Genomic DNA, 24,348 nt, shown 5'->3' on the forward strand with positions numbered 1-24,348 from the left:
ATTAAAACATTTTCCTTAAAGTATAATATTTTGAGATTACTAATGCTACTGTCCCCACTACAATAAAATATACTTAAATACATGTAATTTTGTCCATTCATTCCTATGGACTGCTCCTACTGGGGAGTGCCAATATGGCCGACCGGTGGCTTCAAAGCCTATCAATGGCCAATACATAGCATCAGCAATTTGATGTATACAGGCAAAATTGAAATCACATGTTTTTCATTAGAGTTGAAATGAGGCTGAAAATCTGACATATGCGCTTGCAACGACCAAATCCACTCCCTCTAAATTGAGCTACAATAAGAAGCTCCTCCTACTCTCCTGTCCCCACGTGACTTCAGTCCCGCGACATCCAGTGGTGACGTTTCATTTGGTTGTCGCATACAGACTGATGTATACGGATGTGGATTTTACCTGGACCTTTTGATTTGATCTCGATTCTAGAGTGAGAATCTACAGAAATGGATGTGTAAGTTCACATGTTTAAGACGATCTACAACTTAGTTGTATTGTTGCCACTTCATATCGTACATTTTTAATCAGTCGTCTGCTTGCAACGGGATCCTATGCAAAGTTGACAGACACACCTACGTTACTTTACACGTTAACTAACTAGTTTGCACGCCACCGTGTTTTTGGTGGAAGGTGTTTTTGGTCTGTCTTATATTCTGGTACCGGTGTGTGGTACTAAGCAATATATTAACATTTCTAATGTGACTAATTTCTTATCTAACGTTTCCAAAAGCTGATGGTGTGTATTTGACAGCTGGCCAAATAATAAGCCTCACGCTTCCTAAACTATCCTAAATTACTGAGTTGCATTATGCTTCCATTTTATTATGACAACTCCTTAATGTCTTGAGCATAGGTGTTTAAATCAAGAAATGTTCATCACATAGAGAGGACGCTGAGATTGTTTGCAGGAAACTGATTGTAGCATGAAATCCTCTCTCAATTTCAGGCTAGCCCCCATGCGGCTCTACACACTCTCCAAAAGACACTTTGTTTTGGTCTTTGTGGTGTTCTTGATCTGTTTTGGCCTCACTGTCTTCATTGGTATGGCAGGTATGTAGTTTTCATATATTCTATCAATGTGCACACTTAGTATACCTGCAGTGGGCCCAAATCTATATTACTGCTGGGAAACAGTGAGCCAGAAAGGCTAGTTAGGGTGATTTAGCAGCCAGCCAACATAATCAGAGGGTGATGACTGGTGTCTACTGGCTGAAGTTTTATCTGCAAGGAAATCCTGATAAGTCCACCTTCTTCTTGCTCTCTTTCTCTTAAAGCCTTACTAGAAAGATCCTTATTGGTAATATTACACCATTTTCCTAAAGTGAAAAGAATGTTGAAAATGCTATGTCTGTACAATGATGGATTTGCTGTAGGAAAGTGATCTAGTCGAGAAGACTGAGTTTTGCCTATAGGTGTGACAAGCCTGTTTGTGCAGGAACTTTGTCTGGTCCTTACCTGGTCCTGAAGACCTGGAGAAATATTTTGCAGAATCCTTTTGCTTACTTTGCTCATTCTTTTGCAGGTCCTAAAATCCTTGCGGAGACTAAATACAGTGGAGATGAACTGCTGGACAAAAATCAATCCATAAAGGTAAGACAAGCAAACATATATATATAAATACATGTCTTGCCAGGATCGCAGGGAGTGTGCTTGAACTGTTTGCTTTACGTCAGAAATGGCTTTTATTAGTGCACAAACCCGCACCACCCCGTTGCTTACACATATGTGAGACTGGGAGGGTAAAAGGGAGAAAAAGTGCAAAGTCCAAAATCAACACTTAGATCCCACAAGTCCTGGACACACCTTGATGTCCACTATTTGACATTGTGATGTTCTGAGTATGGATCTAATATGGTTTCAGACTGGTCCCTTCATCCTGCAGTCCCCGCCCCTCTCCACCTATAACCAACAGCTATGGCTCACCTGTATAATGCAGGTGGAACACAGCACTGGTGAGATCTACTCCCTTATAAATTATATTTATTTCTCCTTAAGACTTTCATGTCATATGGATATTTACAACTTTTTTTGTTTGTTGCCTTTGTTTCTATTCAGTGGTGGACTTCCTGCAGCACTTTGAGATCAACGTGGAGCTGAAGGGAGTCATGCAGGATGCCAGCGTCATGCACATCCGCAGCAACGTGCACCAGAAATCACGAATGCTGCACTGTGGCGCTGTGAGTGGCAATCAATATATCGGCCTATCCATTCATTAATCAATTAACCAGTTTGTCAGGCAATTGACTAGTCAATCATCAATCAGTTATCAACCAACCAATTGGTCAATGAACAAGGCGTCTATCCTGCTGTTTCCTCCTGCAGAAGTGTGATGAGATCATCGTGGTGCACCTGGGCTATCTGAATTACACACAGTACCAGATCAATGTCAGCTTCAAAGGCCTGGAGAACATCACCTATGAAGTCAAGGTCAACTTCATGGTGAGCTCACAACACACTGGCTGGAAAACCTGTTTAAACTGTCAGCTGGCTGTTTCTGAAGATGCGTCTCATCCTACTGACACACACAGTGGCTTTGAACTGCAGTTCAGTGACACATTTCTCTCCTCTCTCACAGTGGAAGATGTATAATCCCTCGTTCTCTCAAGTGGAGATCTGGTTCCGGTTTGTCTTTGTGGTTTTGACCTTCATGGTGACGGTAAGAGATCTATGCAATTTAATCAATATTTATTGTTTCTGCTGTGTATGTTTGTCTTTGTATGTTAGTCTTTGCTGTTGTGTATTGCAGTGCATGTTTGCTCACTCTCTGAGGAAGTTCTCCATGAGAGACTGGGGCATTGAGCAGAAGTGGATGTCCATCCTGCTGCCTCTACTACTGCTGTATAACGGTGAGTCATTGAGTTGTTTACCACTCTTTCCTTTGCCTTCCACTGCACACCAGGCCTTGATATTTAAACTGTGTAATATGTTTGAATGTACCCTTCTGAAGGCGTAACCTTGCTGTTAAAACCCATATTCACTACAGTCTTTAGGTCTTTGAGGTTTTTACCTGTTTTGATGGTTGGGGTTCTTGTGTTTCAGATCCGTTTTTCCCACTGTCGTTCCTGGTTAACAGCTGGTTTCCGAGGACTCTGGATGCATTCTTCCAGGCCCTCTTCCTGTGTTCCCTGCTGCTCTTCTGGCTCTGTGTCTACCACGGCATCCGGGTTCAGGTGGGTCTCACATTCATCTTTAACCAAACTCTATATTTTAGTATTGGAACCCAAAAATCAGTCTGGTATCCTGTTTTTTTTTTTTTTTTTTTTCTAATCCTGGATTATTCTGGTTCCTGTCTCAGGGAGAGAGGAAGTGTCTGACGTTCTATCTTCCTAAGCTGGTCATTGTCGGCCTCCTGTGGCTCTCAGCAGTTACCTTGGGGATATGGCAAACGTAAGTCTGAAGAACTCTGTCAAACTAACACTGTATAACAGAGTATGTTTGGAAAAGGATGTTATAAGCTCTAATTTCCTTTACATCCACAGGGTCAATGAGCTACAGGACCCCACCTACCAGTACAAAGTGGACATCGCTAACTTCCAGGTGAGTGGAACACATTTACCTTCTGTGAGATCATTTTTATGGAAAATTCAGAAGCACATGTCCAGTGTATAATTATCTATATTTTTCAACCTGGTAGAAGTTTGGACATTAACGGTGGAGGTAGTGCAACACCCATCATGTTGATAAAAGGTGTTGTTGTACTTCCAGGGCATGAAGATTTTCTTCCTGGTGGTGGTGACCCTGTACATCCTGTATCTCATCTTCCTCATCGTCAGAGCTTGTTCTGAGCTCAAGAACATGCCCTATACCGGTAACAATGATGCATTTGTCATATTCTAATCCCGATAGAGTTATGGGTTGCCTTTGATACATCCACTCTCATTTAGCCTTTCCTAATATTCTTTCTATTGAACTGTGGTCTCATCTTGGTCATCAGATCTCCGGCTGAAGTTTCTGACTGCGCTGACGTTTGTTGTCCTGGTAATAAGGTACGGCCATTGTCAACTGTTGACTTCTATTGAGCCTGGTCATGGTATCTAAACTGGAGGGATCAAACAATAATAATAATATCTTATTTGTTCCATTCCCTCTAGCATGGCGATACTCTATCTTAGGTTTGGTGCCAAGGCTCTGCAAGACAACTTTGTTGCTGAGTTGTCAACCCATTACCAGAACTATATCCTTTCTTGTCAATGTCTTATTTTTTATTTTTTTCATTTAGCAGATGCGCTTATCCAGAGTGACTTACAGGAGCAATCAGTGTTATGTGCCTTGCTCAAGGGCATATGGACAGATTTTTAATATAGTCAGCTTTGGGGTTCGAACCAGCAGCCTTTCGGTTACTGGCCCAACAATCGTAACCGCTCGGCTACCTGCCACTGACGTCTTCTCTTCTATTGTGAATTCTGCAGTCAGTAGCATAGGTTTCAAAGTATTGTCATCTTGATGAGCTTTGCATGCATTAGATATGTTTACTTAGATCTGATCCTTAACTCGACATACCAGCTGAATTTTTATCTTTCTATGGATTACTCAACTTTTACTTGTACACATTAGCATTTGTGTATTCCCCCTCAAAAGACGGCATTTATGGTAAGTGATTCTTGAGGAGAGAAAAAATATGCAATGAGAATTGAAAGATGAGTCTGGTTACTTATTGCCTTGTCAATCTCATTATCTTGTGTATTAGACTCCCAGTTGAAGGATAATCCTGCATTCTCCATGCTCAATGACTCAGATGATGAAGTCATATACGGGTAAGTAGTCATGTTAATTCACTGTCTCTCATTGCCTTTGTTATACATCATTCTACTTAAAGATGTCTTGAGATCAATTCTAGATATCGGATTCTGCATATGCCTGCTTTGAATGTCTAAATGTGTTTCTGCTCAGACGGATATGTATTTATTTTCTATGAAGGAGCGATTACGAGGAGATGCCTTTGCAAAATGGCCGTGCCATCAAAGCAACAGCCAAGTACCAGAATGAGAGCGACAGCGACTGATCCAGTCCTGATTGGTGCGTCATTCATTCCCCTGTTGTCCTGATTGAATCCTTGAAGGGATTCTATTAAACTGGCCCGGGTTGCACCAGGCAGTGCCCATCACGTGACCGGGTGAAGACTGTGAGGGAGGCGAACCCTTCTCAAAACGAATAACTTCTCAAAAAAATAACTAACATTTTAAACTAGTTTTCATTGGGAAGGCAGATAAAGCTTTTTAATCAATCACTTTTGCTTGTGAACACAGAATCCTACTCATCACTCCACGTGCTTAACCTACGTCACTTTTGTTTTGAGCCGACTTTGCTTTCATGCCCGGGAAGCAGCCCTGTCACAAAACAATTGCAATCACTTTTCACCCGGCGCAAACTACGCCTGCCTGGGCTAGCCTAATCGAATCCCCTCATTGGACAGCATATTCAACGAATGAACCACCATTTGTAAATAAGGAACGTTTGCATAAATAATGCAAATGGTAATATACTGTAACTGTTAGGGCTGTGAAGGTCATTGAATTTTGAATGATGGTAATTGGCCAGCCAAATGACTGCGGTCTCCGTAATAACCGTTTTTGTTTTTACACACATTTTTCTCCTCCTTCGCTCCTGACTGCATGTGCTGCCATAGAAATGTAATTACTTATTTTTCTGATGCATTGTGGGGGGAGTTTGCTAGTTTCTTATTTCAGCAAGGAGCGAAAAAGTTTAATCACGTTAAGAGTACATGTTACCGCAGAAACGGACTCAAATGCACGAATGCCCGGCTGTCCCGTCTTGACGGTCTTCATCCACAACCGTCGGTTACGTGGTTATACGGTAATTGTGCCAGCCCTAGTAACTGTACATAAATATATTTTTTAACTGAAAAATTGTGTATTCTGACTATAAATTCAAAGAAAGGAAAGTTGTGCAGGTATGGTCAAATGTTTTATAGCATTTTAGTCATCAACTAGCCACATAAAAACAAACGTTCTGTACACTATCTTTTGGTTATCATGAGCCGCATATCATCATTCTTGGATATATAAATTAACTTTGAAGGAAAGCGTGACAATATTGATCATGGGATTTATTATTTATACAAAAATCACAATGGAGCAAGTGTTAAACCACTGTCTCTTTTGTACTTGAAATGTGTTGTTTTTAGCCATTCCTACTAAGCTCTCTGACATTCTGAGTTTGAGGGGGGGGGTGTAATTCTGCAAAAAACATACCATGCTGCCACTGTTTTTATCCAAGACCTTTATCTCAAATGGTTGTAAAACCAGGATAGAACAGCAATTCACTGTTGTATGCTTGTCATATACTCTGTTAAAATCCAGAGTATAAGCATGCATATCCATCAATCTAATACCCATAGAAGTGAAGTTTTCTGAATATTTACCTGACTACCACCATGCGTTATAATAACCAGCAGGGAGAACCTTAACTTGAGTAGGTGTAGCAGTTTACCCACTCCTTTGCCAATCCATTCCTAAGTGAAGCAGCTGTATGATTGTACTCCTGGTGTCCAAATCGTATGTCATTTTTGCCCCCAAAATTATGGCACTATTGTTTAATAGCTATGGAAAAAGTTTTCACATTCCCGACGCAATAGTCTAGACTTCAGGAATCTTCCATATCTTAAGTTCATTCAAACACTTCTAATGCTTAATCATTTGATTGTGATGTCTTGTGAAATATTAAGGCAGTGGTGTCAAACTCATTCCGTGGAGGGCCTAGTGTCTGCAGGTTTTTGTTTTTTCCTTGCAATTAAGACCTAGACAACCAGGTGTGGGGAGTTGCTTACTAATTAGTGACTTTAATTCATCAATCAAGTACAAGGGAGGAGCGAAAACCCACAGCCACTCGGCCCTCTGTGGAATGAGTTTGACATCTGTGTGTTAAAGGAATACTCAAGTAGCATTTAGCATATTTGCCATATGGCCCTTCCATTGTTCATTTTAGCTTGCCTTTCATAAAGCTTTTATTTTTTGTTTACTTCAAAGGTACTTTGGCTATGTAAATTTCATTTGTACAAATTAACCAAATAATAACATTCTGGCTTATTGTTTTGTACCTTTTTTTCTGTACTCAATAACCTGATGCAGGATTTTATGGATACAGGCTCAAGGAAGCAAGTTAGTTTTCATCACTAACCATTGGTCATTTTCTGTCTGAACCAAATGAGTGAACTGTTTGTGTTGAAGGAAAGAGTTACCACTGATCCTCCAAACATGTATTCTAATAAAGATGGTGCCTTGTTTCCACTTTGTACCAGGGTCAGGAGTTTCCTCCAAACTTTGACTGCAGTCTGAAATCTTTTTGTTTGTGATGGAGCATCTTATATATACATACTTGTGGCTTATAGGGAGATGATTGTGGTGGTTATTTTGAGGTTTAAGTAAGAACCATGACTTTCTTTATGGTAGAGACTTTCTTTTGACTAAATTAGAACGGCATCCCTATGTTTAATGACTGAGCAGCACTCTGTATCACATGTAAATAAAGCACTTGTGTATACAGCAAATATTAATTAAAACTTGTAAATTATAAAACATGCATGTCTCTGGGCATTGTCTTCTGACGGGGCGTCATTCCTACACGACAGTCCTCAACTGATCAGTGCAGATGAAGTCATCGCTAAGACAATGTGTCTCTGGGGTGACCTCTTTACTCAGCATTTCACAGGCCTACAGGTGTTGTGGTAGAATGAATGATAGTTGGGGGTTATATTGGAAGCTGGCAAACAAGCAATGACTGAAAACATTTTTTGAAACGTCACTAACAAATCCTAACATGACAAATTGGTCCTCGTAAAATCTAAACAAACAAGATGCACAAAAGTCTTTAGAAGCAGTAGAAACTTTGGTATGGTGGGCTTTATGAAAAAAGAGAGCTGCACACTCTAGGAGCTCAGATGCAATAACCAACGTTTTGACAGACGAGCTGTCTTCATCACGGTATGATTTTGGACGGAATGGAAAAACCAACGTTCATTCATGTAGTGTAATTGAGTGCAGGCGGTAGATTCAGATGGCCAGGCCGAAGACACTGACGATGCAGTACATGGATTTATTCTCCCACCTCACTGTACAGCTTCCTGGAAGAGAAGGTTAGGTGGGATCAATGACAGAATCTCCATCTCATATAATCTGGTTGTAGAGACTGTGTGTTTGTGAGAGAGATTCTCACCATCAGTGGTGTTATCCCAGAAGCACGAGCTGGCTGTCTGTAGACCTGCCCCGTTCTTCTGCATGATAACACAGGTCACTGTGGAGAAAGCGAAACAGTGAAACGACCCTTTTCAGCAATAACACACAAATCCATCTCAATGTGGAATGTAATTATGATCATTGTATAGGATGATCCATCAATGAAAGTGGTGATGGTATATTTTAGTGACGGAAATAAAGTAACTGAATTCAATTATATGTGCCTCTCCCCACCACTGATGCGGCTTTATTTTTTATATATTTTTATTGAACTTTTATTAAACTTGAAGTCAGTTAAGAACAAATTCTTATTTACAATGACAGCCTGATATAGCCCAGCCAAACACGTTTCCTTTCCTTGCATTCAGGGCTACATACCAATGTACTTGAAAGGCTTGCCCAGTTTGCTAAGTTGACTCAGGGACTGCTCCACTACATTGGTGGTCCATTGGTTCACTCTGCTATGTTGATAGGCATTTCCTCCTATGGCTCCTTCTACTGACTGAAAAGACAGTAAAGACATAAAAAAGAGGAACAGGTTTAGTTTCTGAAATTACTGACTATCCAGAGAAAATACAAATGAATACACAGACGTGTCACAGCCCACATTAGTCATATTGATAAGTGGCTAGCAACCAACATAATCCCGACATGATGTCCTTAGCAACAGGCAGCAGGGGGATGAGTTGTTGCAATGTAGCAAATAGCTAGGCGACTTTGCTGAACATGAATGTCTCCTACCAATGCAACCATTAGCTAACTTTTCACTTGGCTAAAAGTACCTCTTTGATGATAGTGCTCACTTCGTCAACGACAAAGGCAGTCTGGCAGGATAAAAAGACAAAGGGATGCAGAACAGTTATAGTAGCTGGGGAACAACAGTAACGTTAGCTAGCTACCTAACATTGCTAGCATGCGTCTTCAAATAGCATTACATTTAAACAAATGTTACATTAGCTAGATATATTAATTAGCAATTTTGAACATCTAGCTAACCTCTTCTCCAGTCTGAAACTCATCCATGATGTTAGCAAACGACGGTTACCTCTAGCTAGCTCAGCTGTCGCCAAGTTTGAGTGGGTGTGCGGCGCATGCGCAAGGTTGATTATGATGGTCGTTTCTGTACTGGCTGTTGCATGGACAAAATAATGTCTCTTTCTTCCCTGTTCACAATAAATACAAAGAGACTGGGTATATTTTCATCCTCGCTGATTACATCTTCAAAGCTTACTGTGCAATATAACATAATTGGCTGGCTTTACCATAAAAACCCAAGAAACCTAATCATGGATAAGAAAAGAGTGCAGGAAATGTATAATAAAACACATTTTAAAGCTAATTGAGACAGGTACAAAAGTTTATTACATCTAATTTAAGCCATCTAAAAGTTATGAATATACACCATAGAAACAGGTGAATTAAAGTGGGCTGAAACACTGGTCATTCGCAAGTTTGCAATGTAGGCTAATCGCCACCAGTCTCATTTTAAAGCATGATCAAGACAACACACTTAACAAAACTTATATTTGCACCAGTTTGGATGAAAAACAAATAAACATTTCTTATTTATAAATAAATTCCTTGAATTACTCCACATAACTGGGGGGGGGGGGGGGGGGGACTTGGGCAGATGGCATGCCGAATAAAGGCTCATACCTATAAATACAAATATTTCACTGAACAAAAATCCCCAGACAGACAGTTCAATGTTTGTGAAGAATATCACTTGTTAGATTGCTGAAGCATCTACTTCCTTTTTTATTTCTGAGTGATGGGGAATGAGTTCTGATCCATCAGCTCCCCAACTCTCTCCTGGAGTATGTGGACCACCTCGGCCAGAATGAAAACATGGGTGTCGTCAAGGTCCTGGATGATAAACTTCTTTCCCAGGGCAGATGTCTCATCTAGGTACAGTAGGAACTGCTTCATGGCAGGGTCACTGTTTCAAGTTGTGGAGAAAGAAGATATGAGACCTGTGATTTTCTCCTGAAACACATCTGATTATCATAGCTGGTACAGTATAGCAGACAGACTGGATTTTCTGCATGATTCATGTGATTAGCTTGATTGATTTCTGTTTGATAATCATAAAATATGATATGCTTTGTGCATGCATACCACTCGACAAGAACACCCTTTAGTACGTTGACCATGATGCTGTTAGATTCCAAACACCAGTCTCCAAAACCTGGAAAAAAACAAACAAAATGAAGGCGTGAACACCAACACAATGTGACATGCATGCACCTTGACGTATGACACATTCTAAAAGTAATTAACTGAACTGTAGCTTATCACTGCAGAGGTAATTTACTAATGTTAAAGTGAGACAAAGAGGAGCGAAGTAAGGACTAGGTAACGTTAGCTGGCGTTATTAGCATCATTGCTGAATAGCTAGTTAGCCTAGTTTGCTACACCTGACATGTTTCCGTCACAATCTCAAACGCCTGCTGATTTGCGAAAATTCAGGCTAGAGTAGATCAGCTCTTTGCTGATTGTCATTTTTGGCGATAAATAGCTAATTGGTGTATTATTCTGTACTTACAGAGCTTGTTTGCTCAACAGTGTCGATGGCTGGCTGCGTTGTTGGCTGGCTGCGTTGTTAACAAGTACAAAATGCCTTAACGCGAAAGGCATTGTGGGTTGTATGGTGTCTGATGAGGTATAAAGGTTAGGTCAGGTATTCCCAAACTGGGGTACGCAAAATGCCGTCGGTGGGTACGCTAAATGAAAATGTGATTTACATAAAAAATATATATAGATTATTTTTCTCTTCACATTTTCAAACAGTCCATTTATATTTTCCAACGGGGCAATACATTTGGGTGAGGTTTTTTTCTCGCCTGAGTAGCCTCGTTTCACTGCCAAAAATAAAATGAAACCATTTAGTGTTCTGCGAAATATCAACACAATGTCAGATACAGGTAGCCTAGTCGAATAATTAACATCCAATCACATTAACCGTTACTCTCTCGCGGGAATTCCACTAACGGTCCATATGTAGCCAAACTTAGCTGCTGCTCTTTCGTTTGCTCTAAAATTGATAAATTGTTTTTTTTTAAACTAAGGCCCGGGTCCATAGAGACACATACCAGCTCTACTGGTAACGTTACTACTGCTACTACCAGCAGTACTACACCTGCACCTGTCGACGACACAAGTTGTTCTGCTTCCACGTGCACATCCAATGCTTAGCATCAGTAATTCTACATTTGTTGTTAGCCCAGCTAGCATGGACACTGACAGTTGTGAATCTGATGCAGCCGTAGAGCTACTGCCCCCTTACCTGGGAAAGCACCGAACAACAGACAGGGATGTTGAACCATCAAAGAGCAAATATGATGAGAACTACATTGAATTGGAGTTCACTTATATTGGGAGTAGTGCCTTTCCTCAGCCACAGTGTGTTATATGTGCAAAAGTACTATCTCACAACTTGATGAAACCTTCACTCTTGCGCAGACAGTTGGAAACAAAACATGTCCATTTGAAAAATAAGCCACGTGAGTTTTTTGAACGAGAATTAAGACGACTTTCGAGTAGTAAGACATGTATAAAAGCAACAGATACCATTAATAAGAAGGGCTATGGTTGGGAAAATGCTGGGGGAATAGGCCCAAAAAACGATACAGACAAGCGCTTCATCAAACATCACTGTTTCACGACGCATCAGTGACATGCAGGAGATGTTTTGAAACAATTACTGCTTCGCATACAAACCAGTGAATTCTATGCATTACAGCTGGATGAGTCAACACGTGGCGGTCCTGGCACAGCTCCTGGTATATGTCCGTTACGTTTATGGGGGGTCAATTAAGGAAGACATCCTCTTCTGCAAACCACTGGAAACCAGGACAACAGGAGATTATATTTTTAAAGTACTGGACAGCTATGTGACATCAAATGGACTTTGGTGGTTGATGTGTTGGTGTCTGTACTGATGGTGCAAAGGCCATGACAGGGAGACATAGTGGAGTGGTAACACGTGTGCAAGCAGTTGCTTGGGTACACTGCAGCATCCACCTAGAGGCTTTTGCTGCCTGACAGCTTGAAAGACGTTTTGGACACTACTGTGAAAATGGTTCACTTTGTTAAAGCAAGGCCCCTGAACTCTCGTGTATTTTCTGCACTATGCAATGATATGGGCAGCAACCATGAACGCTTTTACAACATACAGAAGTGCGCTGGTTATCAAGGGTCTAAGTATTGACACGTTTTTTTAAATTGAGAGACGAGCTTAAAGTTTTCTTTACTGACCTTCATTTTCACTTGTCTGACCACTTGCATGATGATTTCTCACACGACTGGCCTATCTGGGTGATGTTTTTTCTCGCCTGAATGATCTGAATCTAGGATTACAGGGACTCTCCCCAACTATATTCACTGTGTGGGACAAAATTGAGGTTATGATTAAGAAGTTGGAGCTCTTCTCTGTCTGCATTAACAAGGACAACACACAGGTCTTTCCATCATTGTATGATTTTTTGTGTGCAAATGAACTCAAGCTTACAGACAATGTCAAACGTGATATAGCGTGATAAGTACTTTCCCGAAACGGATGACACAACTGGATTCGTTATCCCTTTCATGCCCTGCCTCCAGTCCACTTACCGATATCTGAACAAGAGAGCCTCATCAAAATTGCAACAAGTGGTTTTGTGAAAATTTAATTTTATCAGAAGCCACTGCCAGATTTCTGGATTGGGCTGCGCTCAGAGTATCCTGCCTTGGCAAATCGCACTGTTAAGACACTGATGCCCTTTGCGACCAAGTACCTGTGCAAGTGGATTCTCGGCCCTCACCGGCATGAAAACTAAATACAGGCACAGACTGTGTGTGGAAAATGATTTAAGACTGAGACTCTCTCCAATACAACCCAACATTGCAGTTATGTGCATCCTTTCAAGCACACCCTTCTCATTAACCTGTGATGAGTTATTCATAATTTCCGATGAACAAATAGTTTTATGTAAGATGGCTAATTAAAGAGCAAAATTATTGATTACTATTATATTATTATTTGTGCCCTGGTCCTATAAGAGCTCTTTGTCGCTTCCCACGAGCCGGGTTGTGACAAAAACTCACACTCATTCTTATGTTTAATAAATGTATAGTGTGTGTGGCAGGCTTACAATGATGGCAAAAAACAACATTTGAGAGTGCGCTGACCCTGATGCTAGACTGGGTACGCAGCTGGAGGTTGAATGTTTGAAGGGGTACGGGACTATAAAAAGTTTGGGAACCACTGGGTTAGGTGGAGTGAAAGTTCAAAGCTATGATTCAAATCAATTGTTCAAAACCTGCCATCAATGGCATAACATACATTTTCTTACCATTACTGCTTTTTATTTTGCACTTTAGTTTATTTGACATGGACATGTCTGTCAATGCTCAGGATTTGTTGACACCACATTTCAAGTAAAACAAAAGTTCAAATGTAAATGAGCCATACGCATGACTTCTTGTTACATTGATAAATACAAGTTAAGTCTTAATTAGCAATACAATGGAGTTAGTGAGCATCATGTGGTCAGGTTCCAGTTCAACAAAATACACATATCAACCAGTCTTAAAAATATTTCATGTGTATCTGAGGTAAGGCTTGAGGAAATAATACAGTATGGTACATACAGTAACAAGGCAATGCTTTAAGTTTTAATATATATATATACACATACAGCTCTTAAGTTAACTAAAATGAAATAAAATAAGTCGACCTTAAGCACACCACTCAAGCCACGAATTCATACTGTGTAATCAATGAATGAGTTGCAGGGTAGTACAGTGTCTTTTGGTTAAAGTACAGTAAGTGCAGTACACATGAAATGTTAAAATGTCTACTTGACCAGGATCAAGGACAAAGGGGAAGAACTAGAAAAGTCAATATCCTGTCTTTTTTACAGCTTTAAACTACCTGTAAACATGGTCGAGATCATTTTTTAAATCCTTTAAATAAAACTCATCTGCTTCATAAGTGCTAAGTGAGATCTAGCTGGATAACAAGTGGAGCACCATTTTCTATTATAAACCCAATTAATATGTTTTCATAAATCCTTCAAACGTACATAAAATGTTTGTTTTTTTGTAAACACTATAATCAAATCCATGGTTTCTTTAAATGTGCAACAAAGAGAGACAGTTTCTGTGCGCCAGTACTCCTTAGTCTTCCAATTCAAGCATCAAAACGTCTGTTGACATGTCAGTGGCTGGTGTAGCCCTTCAGTGCATCCTGGATGAACTGTAGGCTGCGCTTGTAGAGGAACGAGTCTTTCTTCTCAGGCTTGCAGATATTGAGGTGATCCACATCCACCTGGACCAGGTCCCCAATGCCCAGATCTGAAACCGGAGTAGTCTCAGATTTAAGAGATTCACATGGAAGAAGTTCAAAAGTTCAAGAATTTGAATTTGAATTGAAAGAAAAACCTGAATTCATAGATACATTTTAGATATGGGTCTCCTGTGGCTACGTTCTACAGAATGTATTAAATAACAGTGGCCTACCTGCTGACTGCGTTGGCACCACCAATATCTTGATCATGGGGCCGATGGTGGTGGGCATCGTCTCTGCAAAGCTCAGCACATTGAACTCCCTGTCCTTGGCCATGTTCAGGAAGTTGACATTCAGGTCACGCAGCGCTGGAGAGTCTGGGAATGAGGGAATACGTATAGACAATGATGCAATAACACCATAAACAGGAGTATGTTTGTTATCTGTAACACGGATGCAATGGGAGGTTATTACTATCTAAAACACTGCTGTTAAGAATCGTTCTCTCTAACCTGACCCCCAGAATAATCACAAATTACTTCTGTCCATACCTCTGCAGAGCTCCCGGACCTCTACGGAGGGGAACAGGAGGTATCTGACGTTGACAGAGTACTCTGCCATGAAGGTGCCATGGTGGGGCACACTGTAGAACATGACGCCCTTGGTGTTCTTCATCAGTTCTCTCATGTCTGGGTCCCTCGACGCATCCAGCAGCATCTTCTTCACCAGCAAACCTGATAGGAAATGATAGAGAATTCAAAACTAACAGGTTTTTGTCCATTTTTTGCTAAATAGTGAAAGATAGCTTACCTCCCATGCTATGTGAAACCCAGACCACAGGCCTGTCTCCTACTCCTGCGGACTTCAGCTTCTTCAGCAGCTCTCGACTCCTATAGGCCAGAGACATCCTAAGGGCACAGGCATACAACAGTATCAGTGGAGTTGTCACCAAGAATGTCTGAATGATACAGTAATATGGTCACACTAAGGAAGTAGAGGAAAGAGGAGACACACACCTCTGGTTTTCAACAGGACACTTGGCTCTCCAGTCACTCAGGTGAGTGTCATACTCCACAGATAGAACCCTCAGGTTGGGGCAGTCTGCAGCCAACCACGACTGACCAATGGGGAGGGGAGAGAAAGAACCAGTCAAAAAGGGAGAGAGGATGTTGGTGAGCAGATTTGGCATCATATGACTCAAACATACACTGCTCAAAAAAATAAAGGGAACACTTAAACAACACAATGTAACTCCAAGTCAATCACACTTCTGTGAAATCAAACTGTCCACTTAGGGAGCAACACTGATTGACAATACATTTCACATGCTGTTGTGCAAATGGAATAGACAAGAGGTGGAAATTATAGGCAATTAGCAAGACACCCCCAATAAAGGAGTGGTTCTGCAGGTGGTGACCACAGACCACTTCTCAGTTCCTATGCTTCCTGGCTGATGTTTTGGTCACTTTTGAATGCTGGCGGTGCTTTCACTCTAGTGGTAGCATGAGACGGAGTCTACAACCCACACAAGTGGCTCAGGTAGTGCAGCTCATCCAGGATGGCACATCAATGCGAGCTGTGGCAAGAAGGTTTGCTGTGTCTGTCAGCGTAGTGTCCAGAGCATGGAGGCGCTACCAGGAGACAGGCCAGTACATCAGGAGACGTGGAGGAGGCCGTAGGAGGGCAACAACCCAGCAGCAGGACCGCTACCTCTGCCTTTGTGCAAGGAGGAGCAGGAGGAGCACTGCCAGAGCCCTGCAAAATGACCTCCAGCAGGCCACAAATGTGTCTGCTCAAACGGTCAGAAACAGACTCCATGAGGGTGGTATGAGGGCCCGACGTCCACAGGTGGGGGTTGTGCTTACAGCCCAACACCGTGCAGGACGTTTGGCATTTGCCAGAGAACACCAAGATTGGCAAATTCGCCACTGGCGCCCTCTGCTCTTCACAGATGAAAGCAGGTTCACACTGAGCACGTAACAGACGTGACAGTCTGGAGACGCCGTGGAGAACGTTCTGCTGCCTGCAACATCCTCCAGCATGACCGGTTTGGCGGTGGGTCAGTCATGGTGTGGGGTGGCATTTCTTTGGGGGGCCGCACAGCCCTCCATGTGCTCGCCAGAGGTAGCCTGACTGCCATTAGGTACCGAGATGAAATCCTCAGACCCCTTGTGAGACCATATGCTGGTGCGGTTGGCCCTGGGTTCCTCCTAATGCAAGACAATGCTAGACCTCATGTGGCTGGAGTGTGTCAGCAGTTCCTGCAAGAGGAAGGCATTGATGCTATGGACTGGCCCGCCCGTTCCCCAGACCTGAATCCAATTGAGCACATCTGGGACATCATGTCTCGCTCCATCCACCAACGCCACGTTGCACCACACTGTCCAGGAGTTGGCGGATGCTTTAGTCCAGGTCTGGGAGGAGATCCCTCAGGAGACCATCCGCCACCTCATCAGGAGCATGCCCAGGCGTTGTAGGGAGGTCATACAGGCACATGGAGGCCACACACACTACTGAGCCTCATTTTGACTTGTTTTAAGGACATTACATCAAAGTTGGATCAGCCTGTAGTGTGGTTTTCCACTTTAATTTTGAGTGTGACTCCAAATCCAGACCTCCATGGGTTGATAAATTTGATTTCCATTGATCATTTTTGTGTGATTTTGTTGTCAGCACATTCAACTATGTAAAGAAAAAAGTATTTAATAAGAATATTTCATTCATTCAGATCTAGGATGTGTTATTTTAGTGTTCCCTTTATTTTTTTGAGCAGTGTACATTCTACATTGGCTAAGGTGACTACATCAGCAAAGCCAACATATTCTCCCATCTGGTGGTAAAGTCATGAGTATTACAGTGACACATAATAAACCACCCTCTACCAGGTGTTACCTTGGGCCAGCACTCTGTGTAGTCCTCGCTGGCACCCGCTGCCTTCTCCTCTGTAGGGTCACAGTCCTTCTGCCGCCACGTCTTAAAGGCTGCCCCCAGGAGCCCGTGAACAAAGAGAACATCCGCTTTGATTGGCTGGCTGGAGACAGAATGCATTAAAAAAAAAAAGAGAGAGTGGTTGTGTGAATATTGTACCTTGTATTATTTGACAGTAGCTAGATTTCCATCCAATTGGTGACAGTTTTTTAATGTGAATAATCTAGAATCTACATAAAGAAAATGTAAGTAAGCATTCACTGTTGAATTCGGTGCATGTGACAAATAAATTTGATTTGCAAATTTTCCCACCAGTGGGGAGTCTCTTTAAGTAGATAAAGATCAGTGCGTGTGACCTCCCGACTGGCACAGCGGTCTAAGGCACAGCATCGCAGTGCTTGAGGCGTCACTACAGACCCGGGTTCGATCACAAGCTGTGTCACAGCCGGCCGCGACCGGGAGACCCATGGGGCGGCGCACAATTGGCCCAGTGTCGTCCGGGTTAGGGGAGGGTTTGGCCGGCCGGGATTTCCTTGTCTCATCGTGCTCTAGCGACTCCTTGTGGGAGGCCGGGCGCAGTGCATGCTGACACGGTCGCCAGGTGTACAGTGTTTCCTCCAACACATTGGTGCGGCTGGCTTCCGGGTTAAGTGGGCATTGTGTCAAGAAGCAGTGCGGCTTGGTTGGGTTGTGTTTCGGAGGACACACGGCTCTCGACCTTCGCCTCTCTCTCTCTCGAGTCCATACAGGAGTTGCAGCGATGAGACAAGACTGTAACTACCAATTGGATACCACGAAATTGGGGAGAAAAAGGAGTTTCAATTTTTTTTATAATACAAAAAATAAAGGTCTTCCACATCCATCTCGACAAACCATTTCTATATGGACCTCACTTTGTGCACGGGGGCATTGTCATGCTGAAACAGGAAAGGGCCTTCCCCAAACTGTTGTCACATTGTTGGAAGCACAGAATTGTCTAGAATGTTATTGTATGCTGTAGCATTAAGATTTCCCTTCACTGGATCTAACGAGCCTAGCCCAAACCATGAAAAACATCCCCAGACCATTATTCCTCCTCCACCAAACTTTACAGTTGGCACTATGCATTGGGGCAGGTAGCGTTCTCCTGGTATCCGCCAAATCCAGATTTGTCCGTAAGACTGCCAGATGGTGAAACATGATTCATCACTCCAGAGAATGCGTTTCCACTGCTTCAGAGTCCAATGGCGGCGAACATTACACCACTCCAGCCTAAGCTTGGAATTGCGCATGGTGATCTAAGTCTTGTGTGCGGAAGCTCGGCTATGGAAATGAAGCTACAGACGAAAAGGTATTGTGCTGATGTTGCTTCCAGAGGCAGTTTGGAACAAGGTAGTGAGTGTTGCAACCTGAGGACCGACGATTTTTACGTGCAGTGCACTTCAGTACTCAACGGTCCCGCTCTGTGAACCTCGTGTGGCCTACCACTTCGCGGCTGAGCCGTTGTTGCTCCTAGATTTTTCCACTTCACAATAACAGCACTTACAGTTGACCGGGGCAGCTCTGCCAGGGCAGAAATGTGATGAACTGACCTGTTGGAAAGGTGGCATCCTATGACGGTGCCACGTTGAAAGTCACTGAGCTCTTCAGTAAGGCCATTCTACTGCCAATGTTTGTCTATAGAGATTGCATGGTTGTGTGCTCGATTTTATACACCTGTCAGCAACGGGTGTGGCTGAAATAACCGAATCCACTAAGTTGAAGGGGTGTCCACATCCTTTTGTATATCTAGTGTATTATCACGTGATGCCAAGTTTACTTCGATATGATGGTTATTATATCAATATTTGAGCATAAAGGCGTTTTCACCTCCATTTCTTGCATACTACATTTTACAGACACAAAAAGATCCTACCATGTCGAACAAACAAATGATTTGTCTGCATTCATAAAATTGTACCGAAACTTCCTGTTTCCATCATAGCTATCGTGACTTTACATTTTTTTTATGCGGTATGACTTTACTCACATAAAAACTGTGGATGGAAACGTGCTTAGTCATGATGAATGATGTGTACCTGGTTCGGCACTGGGGATGTAACACGTAGACTCCATCCTGGTACTTCTCCTTGACCGTCTCCCTGTCCAGGTTGGCCAGAGCCCGAGCAGCATGGGACGCCTGTATGATGTGTGGAGACTGCATCATTTCTGCTAGCACTGGCACCCAACCTGCAAGGTAACAGAACATCACATATGATGGCACTAGTAATAGAACATAACCCGATAGCCAGTACCCCTGACACACTGAGCAGAGAGCTAGCACCCGCCTGACACACTGAGATGAAGGCTCGACCCACCTGACACACTGAGCAGAGAGCTAGCACCTACCTGACACACTGATCAGAGAGCTATCACCCACCTGACACACAGAGGATAACTAGCACCCACCTGACACACAGAGGATTACTAGCACCCATCTGACACACAGAGGATTACTAGCACCCACCTGACACACAGAGGATAACTAGCACCCACCTGACACACAGAGGATAACTAGCACCCACCTGACACACAGAGGAGAGCTAGCACCCACCTGACACACAGAGGATAACTAGCACCCACCTGACACACAGAGGAGAGCTAGCACCCACCTGACACACAGAGGAGAGCTAGCACCCACCTGACACACAGAGGAGAGCTAGCACCCACCTGACTGTACTATGGCCTGGTGCACGCTGTCGTTGAGAGCCAGGTTGCCGATGATGCGTAAAATGTTCCTCTGGATCTTCGGGGAGTCTCTGCGGAGCTGGTAGACCCTCTGAAGGAGCTGCAGGCCCCCGTTGGCCACGATGTGGTCGCAATGACTCTGGACCTGGAGAACAGACATACAGGTGTTAGAATGCATTTATATGCTCTTAATATCCCCTGATACTGTCAACTACTGTATCCTATCATATGAAAACCTTGAGGGTCTGTTATGGTGAGTTACAAGGTATGATGAAAAAGATGTTCATGTATCTAGACAATACAGGCTAACAATGTTTTTCAAAAGTCCCTTGACAAAATGTATCCTTGAGTTACAAGTGGTTTTAAAGCAAAATGTTACATAACCTTGGAGTGCTGCACTAGGGCCTGTAGACAGAAGGACTCAACCTTCTCAGAAGGGACAGAAGTGAGGCTTTGGGCATAGGGCAGTCCATTCCCCCCAAAACACCACAGACCCCCCTAAAACAGAGAGATCCAGTTATCTACCTAAAATTGTGTGTGAGTGAGTATATGTATAAATATGTGTGTGAGCATCTCTTACCCTCTGTGCAGCCAGGGACTGGGTACTCTCCCTCAGGGCCAGTGAGGTGAAGTACTGGACACACTGGTCCACCTCAGACTGGGGGAGAGATGCCAGCAGCTGCCTCAGACCGTCCTCTACAGATAACCTCTAAGCAGAGGGCCAAACAAACACACTCACATTAAAACACACACAGAACATTCATAAAATTTGATTTGATTTGATACACAATAATTTTAATCCCCATCAGTGACAGATACCTACATCTTCCACCCAAGGCAGGACAGGTGGGGACAGGAAGAAGCGTTGGTCCACTTGAGAGGTGCGGGCCAGACCCAATGCCGTCCTCTGGTCTATAGCCTGGGCTGCTGTCTGGTACTGGTAGTCTGTGATGGACAGGGGTAACGAACCAATCCCTATCACCGTTCACTAGCACACATTTCACATTTACAGGTTGAAAGTGGTGATGTCTCACCATGCCAGTGGTGGTTCTGGGCCAGCTCCTGTACAGCTGACAGTCTGGTGGTCCTATTGCCTGAACAAGCCCTCTTCAACAGGACCCACAGCGCCACCTCATGGGGGTCCGCATCCATATGACTCAGGTGCTCTGACACACAGTTACAATTTAGACTTTTATGATGAAAATATGGATATTTTTACAAGCATTTCTTACATAATATATTTAATTTGAAATACATTTAAGAACTACACCTAAATGACCAAGGGTCCAATATCATCTACAGTACAAACAAAGACAATCTACCACCTAATACCATCAATCATTATTCTACTACTGTACTACAGCAATGAGACTGCAGACCTGCTGTTATCATTGGCCGGGCAGCCGGGGCAGCTATCAAGTGTCAAACAGTAAGGTCAGAAAAGGTTAATGTTAGAACAGTTTTGAATGTACAATCTATGCAGAATCTGTAGTACAATCCCCATTGTACAATTGAATTACATAATGTGTCACATTATAAAGCATTAAGGAGAGGGGAGGGGGTTCAGTCCACACCTGTGACTAGTGATGACTCAAGCATAAGAATACACACAAAAGTACATGAATGAAGACACACACTAAAGCTTTCATTCAAACCCAGGAAGTGAAGGGCAGGTGTTTCCTGAAGTGAACACGTTGTCTCAATAACAAACCTATTGACGTCCATCCGTGTGTGTCTGAAATACCCCAACTGAGCTTTACCCGAGGCTTGGAGGATGAACTCTAATGTTTCTATCACAACACTGACTTCTGCTTTCCAGTACTAGCAGAATAGGAAGTTGAAATTCATGTGATACAACAACTAAAGTATTGTGTGTAGGTTTCTAAATGCAGCTGTAGCTTTAGTAAAAAAATAATGTACAAAAACAATACTGCAGTTGTGAATTTAGTGCTGTGTAGGAGGAAACTACTTTCAGTGGATCTTTCTCACCATCCAGAGGCCTCAGAAGAATCCTTGAGGAAACTTCCAGAAACCTCCTCGCTGCTTTATGAAGTTCTCTCCTGGCCTTATATGTGAGCCCTGAAACAGATACATGGGTTTGGTTACGATCAGTAATTAACATGTTATAACACAGTATTTTAACACCTCAAATGAACTATGTACCAAGCTATAAATGTATACTGCTCCAGGCTGGACCTCTGGTTGATCTACCTGCACATTTTCTAGTAAAATTGACCAAACAATAGGCTCTTAGCCTGTAAATCTGGTTATAAAATGACAGTTGTTGCTTGCTTCTGTTTACTGCTTCTCTAAACCGTTTCCTATCAGTCTTGGCTGGACGGTCTGTTTTCATTCACAGCAGCCTTGACCAGTGGAAGTGAGAGCAGGGACCAGACAGGCTGAGCTACAGTACCCAGGAGGGAGAGCAGAGGGAGGAAGGAAGACTGTCGTCGCTGGACACCTGGACCTGGCAGAAACCCATCAACAACTCCTCATAAATGAAAACTCAGCCAAAATATTTTCTGTGACAACATGCACCACATGTGGGCCTTTTGTTGGGTAGACTATTGAGGAAGTCTTGGGGAATTCAAATGTGTTCCAAAAACCCCTCAATTTTGGGTTGTAAACAGGATAGAGGAGAGAAAAAGCACCTAACACCAAGTCTCAGCATTCCCTATGTGGAATATCATGTATGTACTGATAACTATTGTTATCAGAGAGCACATGACGATGCCTTGTCACAAAGCCCAGGTGAGGTAAATTACATACTGTACCTGTGCCAAGGTTCTCCTGCTCTTTAGAGGGCGTGGCTGACAGGTAGATGTAGGATTTGAGCTTTTCCTGCTGAATGGCCTGCGTGTCGATGCGTACCGCCTTGTTCAAGGAAACCACCTCGTATGTGATAAACATGCAACCCCTGAGAGAGGAATGAAGCCAAGATATACAGTAGTTAGAGCAGATAGGTCTCCATACCCAATGAACCCAACCTAAAATAACTTGTGTTTGTATGTGAAGTGGTTATCTTCACCTACCCCAATATGACAGCTCCGGTCATCTTTGCAATTTTCCCTGAAATCAAAACATAAGACAAATATGTTATTTTTTTAATAACTAAGGATATTAAAGAATTCCAGATGATTACACATTATGTGGGTGTATCAGCTATTTGATAAGTGATCATATTTCCTTATTGAGTGTGGATTGTGAAGGGGGACAGCACAGTCCCATAACATACTGATGTCCCTCCACGGCAGCACCTTCTTCACACCAGGGCCAGAGGTGCTGCTCAGCCTCCTGCAGCGTATCAGACGGAGTGCAGCCACAGACATCCTCTATTTACACACATTCACCCAGAGAGACATCAAAAGAGCCAGTTAACATAGCTTCAGCACTATTACCGCAAATGGCTGAGAGAAACTAAACTACAATACCCTGAAGAGCCTTATCAATGTATGTGAAAGTTACATTGATGTATGTATTCATAGTTTCAGATTAGATGTTGTGATAGCCTCATGGCGCAAGAGATATGACAGGTTAGCCAGCAAGCTACCATTGTCTAGTTAGCTAGCTAGCTACCATAGACATGTCAAGGTGCCTGGCTCTGGTAGGTAACGTTAACATGAAACTAGCTAACGTTAGCTAGCCAGCCAGCCAATGCAATGTTCCCATTAGAAAGAGCAACCATTTATTTTGCCGATGGGTAGTTATTTGATTAGACAAACATCCAGTCTGTGATATGATTGAGCAATCGGATCAACTTGGGTCACGCGTACCTACAGTAACTAGCCAGCTAGCTAAAAAAACGTGGGAAAATGTAACGTTAATTATACAGCTGAAGTTAGCTAACGTAGCGTAACAAACAAACATGAGATTGTAAGACTTGTAACCAGGCTTGAAGTGATGGTGTAGTTTGCTAGACATTATACAAATGTACCTTATTTCGAAGATTTAATTTGTGTATTTTGAATGGCTAGTAGAGAGCTTCCTCTTCAACAACCCCAACCTGTCAGCTGTGTTGTGAAAAAATTTACTGCGCCAGTCTCATGTAACAAACGTCACTTACCGTAGTTACCTCAAAGCATAAAACATTTCTTTCCAGATCTCGAACTACCGTAATGGTCATTAAACACGAATTAAACAAAATAATGAAGAGAGTGCCTAATTATATGACACGTGCATTTGTTATGTCTGATGTCGAAACTTAACGCATGTAAAATATTAAATACCTCCCAA

General features: G+C 42.7%; 4 protein-coding genes across 4 annotated transcripts; 1 reads left to right on the top strand and 3 right to left on the bottom strand.

Annotated features, from left to right (window-relative positions):
• The first annotated feature begins 370 nt into the window (after positions 1-370).
• tmem181 (transmembrane protein 181) lies at positions 371-7,558 on the top strand. Its single transcript, XM_038962295.1, has 17 exons — positions 371-475; positions 968-1,071; positions 1,544-1,611; positions 1,883-1,973; positions 2,077-2,198; positions 2,344-2,460; positions 2,597-2,677; positions 2,768-2,867; positions 3,061-3,191; positions 3,317-3,408; positions 3,501-3,558; positions 3,727-3,829; positions 3,956-4,007; positions 4,113-4,195; positions 4,522-4,611; positions 4,709-4,775; positions 4,939-7,558. Exons 1-17 carry the CDS (start codon positions 468-470, stop codon positions 5,021-5,023), a joined length of 1,452 nt encoding a protein of 483 aa, XP_038818223.1. The 5' UTR covers positions 371-467; the 3' UTR covers positions 5,024-7,558.
• Positions 7,559-7,862: 304 nt separating this feature from the next.
• Positions 7,863-9,439, bottom strand: dynlt1b (dynein light chain Tctex-type 1b). The gene is made up of 5 exons (XM_038962296.1): positions 9,210-9,439; positions 8,996-9,037; positions 8,592-8,715; positions 8,194-8,271; positions 7,863-8,101 (listed from the first exon to the last, which is right to left on the bottom strand). Exons 1-5 carry the CDS (start codon positions 9,234-9,236, stop codon positions 8,031-8,033), a joined length of 342 nt encoding a protein of 113 aa, XP_038818224.1. The 5' UTR covers positions 9,237-9,439; the 3' UTR covers positions 7,863-8,030.
• A 113-nt stretch (positions 9,440-9,552) lies between these two features.
• On the bottom strand, positions 9,553-10,855 carry gtf2h5 (general transcription factor IIH, polypeptide 5). Its single transcript, XM_038962297.1, has 3 exons — positions 10,759-10,855; positions 10,332-10,401; positions 9,553-10,152 (listed from the first exon to the last, which is right to left on the bottom strand). Exons 2-3 carry the CDS (start codon positions 10,364-10,366, stop codon positions 9,972-9,974), a joined length of 216 nt encoding a protein of 71 aa, XP_038818225.1. The 5' UTR covers positions 10,367-10,401; positions 10,759-10,855; the 3' UTR covers positions 9,553-9,971.
• Positions 10,856-13,543: 2,688 nt separating this feature from the next.
• serac1 (serine active site containing 1) lies at positions 13,544-24,127 on the bottom strand. The gene is made up of 17 exons (XM_038962298.1): positions 24,050-24,127; positions 23,351-23,447; positions 23,148-23,184; positions 22,890-23,032; positions 22,105-22,194; positions 21,150-21,281; positions 20,939-21,060; positions 20,696-20,824; positions 20,500-20,613; positions 20,098-20,260; positions 19,467-19,617; positions 17,374-17,512; positions 15,498-15,598; positions 15,292-15,389; positions 15,033-15,215; positions 14,715-14,858; positions 13,544-14,549 (listed from the first exon to the last, which is right to left on the bottom strand). Exons 2-17 carry the CDS (start codon positions 23,442-23,444, stop codon positions 14,413-14,415), a joined length of 1,977 nt encoding a protein of 658 aa, XP_038818226.1. The 5' UTR covers positions 23,445-23,447; positions 24,050-24,127; the 3' UTR covers positions 13,544-14,412.
• Between the last annotated feature and the right edge of the window lie 221 nt (positions 24,128-24,348).

The sequence above is a fragment of the Salvelinus namaycush genome, chromosome 24 (assembly GCF_016432855.1).
Source record: "Salvelinus namaycush isolate Seneca chromosome 24, SaNama_1.0, whole genome shotgun sequence".
Taxonomy (NCBI): domain Eukaryota; kingdom Metazoa; phylum Chordata; class Actinopteri; order Salmoniformes; family Salmonidae; genus Salvelinus; species Salvelinus namaycush.